Raw genomic sequence first — 2,714 nt, forward strand, 5'->3', positions numbered from 1 at the left:
CTACCAATCTCTCAATTAGAAGTTGAGCACTCAAGGAAGAGATGTGAGACAGAAACAATACGGTCAGCATCTTTCTTGAAAATGAAATCATGCAAAATAATCCAGTGAAAAGTTCCAGGCTATATATATATATATATATATATGAAAGGCAGGGTTTAAGTCCCTATTAGAAGACCATGATGTACTATAAGCAAGAAGATGAAATATTGAAAAATAACAAAGCCATCATCAGATATTTTAAATGATCTTGGAAGATGAATACATGATTTTTATGAAAATATAACACCAAAGAAAGCTGCTCTGCTTGAGGAGACAAAATGATTTCCCAATTGGGAAAATAAGTAAGATTTAGTCATTTTTCTGTCTACTTGCTTTTTTCTTCCGGATTGCTTTTATGTATTTAGCAAACATGATTAATTTAGAACTCTGAAACATCCTTTCTTGTAAACCTTAACATGCTAAGCAACATAAGCAAAGCTACAGATATAAAATATCTTACAAACATAAAAATATGTACTTCTAATGTTGACATGAGCTATCTCCATATGGGGTGCTATGAATCATATTTTCATGTCTTATTTTGAATTGTATTATTTTGAAATCTGCAGTGAACACTATTAATTGTAAAAAAGGATTAGATTTACTTAAGAAAGAGACATTAGAAAATCTTCCATCAACTAAAATAAATTTCTGGTATTAAAAGTAGCATAAGTCATAACAGATATAAATCTATGGACTCTACAGAACTATCCTACACCAAAAAAGAACATATATTTTCCTATGAAATGAAAATCTTATGAATATATTTTGAATAAAATGTATCATTGGAAATATCCAAATAAATATTTTTCATCATGCATGAATTATTTAATGTGAGCAATCATTTACCCAAATTAAAAAATTACACACAGTTTTCTAGAATCAATTCAATGGCAATGGATTTGAATTTTTGTTGTGTTGTTGTTGTTGTTTTGTATTGTTTTGTTTTCCTGGAAGGAACAATTCTTTATTGAAAGTAGGTGATACATTTGCCTCTCGCTTCATATTCTTCTTCTGGTCCAAAGCTTCTTCATTGCATTTTTCATCTCTGCATTTCTCAAAGTATAGATTAAGGGGTTCAACATAGGGGTGAAAACAGTGTAAAACACAGCCAAAAATTTATCAACAGGTAGGGTGAAAGGAGGTCTCACATACAAGAAAATACAAGGGACAAAAAACAGGACTACCACCGTGATGTGGGAACCACAGGTAGATAAAGCTTTGTGCCTCCCTTCCTGACTAAGGTTCTTCAGGGAGTGAAGAATGACTCCATAGGAGAAGAGTAACAGCATAAAGATGACCACACTTATTGTGCCATCATTGGCAATCACAGTGAAACCAATGACATAGGTATCAGTGCAGGCAAGTTTCAATAAAGGGTACATGTCACAGAAGATGTGGTCAATGACATTGGGGCCACAGAAGGGAAGGTTGTAAACAAAGAGAAGATGAGCAACAGCATGCACAAAACCTCCAAAATAAGCCACCAGCAGCAGCAGAACACATACCCTTTGGTTCATGATGGTCGTATAATGCAGGGGTTTGCAGATAGCCACGTAGCGGTCATAAGCCATGACCACCAGAAGTAAAATCTCAGCACCACCAAATAAGTGTCCTATAAAAAGCTGAGTCATGCAAGCTTGAAACGATATGATTTTCTTCTCATAGAGTAAGTTTGTAATCATATTTGGGGTAACCGTAGTAGAATAAACAGCATCCATAAACGATAAGTAGCCAAGAAAGAAGTACATAGGGGCATCCAGGGTAGGGCTGATCACCATAGTCAAGACAATAAGTAAGTTACCCACAATTGTCGCAATGTAGATCAGCAAAAATGCAACAAATAATATTTTCTGACCCTGAAGACTCTGAGTGAGCCCCAAGAGAACAAACTCAGTCACATTGTTCCTTTGCTCCATATGATCTCCTGTGTTTCCTTATTTCAGAGTTCAAAAAAAAGTTCCCTGTAAATATAATGACTAGTGACATTTTGAAGTCTCCAGATAATTCATTTAATCATTAAACAAGTTGACATTATGATTTATTATGTTTCAGCACTGTACAATATTCTAAGAATACATGACTGATCAAACATGGTCCATAACCTCAGTGAACTTATCGAATGATGAGAGGCAAACAAGTAATTAGAAACACATGGGAAAAGAGCAGATTATGAAATAAATGGGGTAACCACATTAACTTGCCATCTGGGAGAAATAAAATTGTATGTATTTATATATATATATGTATGATTAGTATTATATATAAAAATTATAAATAGAAAGTTTTAAAGTAAAAATAAAGGAAGATTTACTTAATATTCACTTTCATATTAATAAATGAGATTATTTTCTACATTCTAGGAATGGCAAAATCTTTTTAACTAATAGCTTACATCCCCAAAGGACATATTTCAAAATTTCAAAAATTGGTACTGATAAGATACAGTTGCACAATAAAGACATAAGCACAACACTACATATACTATTATAAAAAAGTAAATGTACGAATATGAGAAAAACATGGAAAGATACATTTTTTTCTTGGAAACAGGTAACTTTTTTGCTGGTGATGAATATTCAGGAATGAAAAAGATGAGAGATTCCAAGGAAAAAAGAAGACCGTGTACATGCACACACAAACACACCCCCCCAAAAAAAAACTATCATAAATAT

General features: G+C 33.0%; 1 protein-coding gene across 1 annotated transcript; it reads right to left on the reverse strand.

The window, feature by feature from the left end:
* Positions 1-1,040: 1,040 nt before the first annotated feature.
* LOC126080395 (olfactory receptor 4A47-like) lies at positions 1,041-1,958 on the reverse strand. Its single transcript, XM_049891621.1, has one exon. It carries the CDS (start codon positions 1,956-1,958, stop codon positions 1,041-1,043), a length of 918 nt encoding a protein of 305 aa, XP_049747578.1.
* Between the last annotated feature and the right edge of the window lie 756 nt (positions 1,959-2,714).

This window comes from Elephas maximus, chromosome 7 (genome assembly GCF_024166365.1).
Source record: "Elephas maximus indicus isolate mEleMax1 chromosome 7, mEleMax1 primary haplotype, whole genome shotgun sequence".
NCBI classification, from domain to species: domain Eukaryota; kingdom Metazoa; phylum Chordata; class Mammalia; order Proboscidea; family Elephantidae; genus Elephas; species Elephas maximus.

Excerpts from the sequence above, each read along its gene's own strand:
- LOC126080395 (XM_049891621.1), bottom strand. The coding sequence starts at position 1,958 with ATGGAGCAAAGGAACAATGTGACTGAGTTTGTTCTCTTGGGGCTCACT.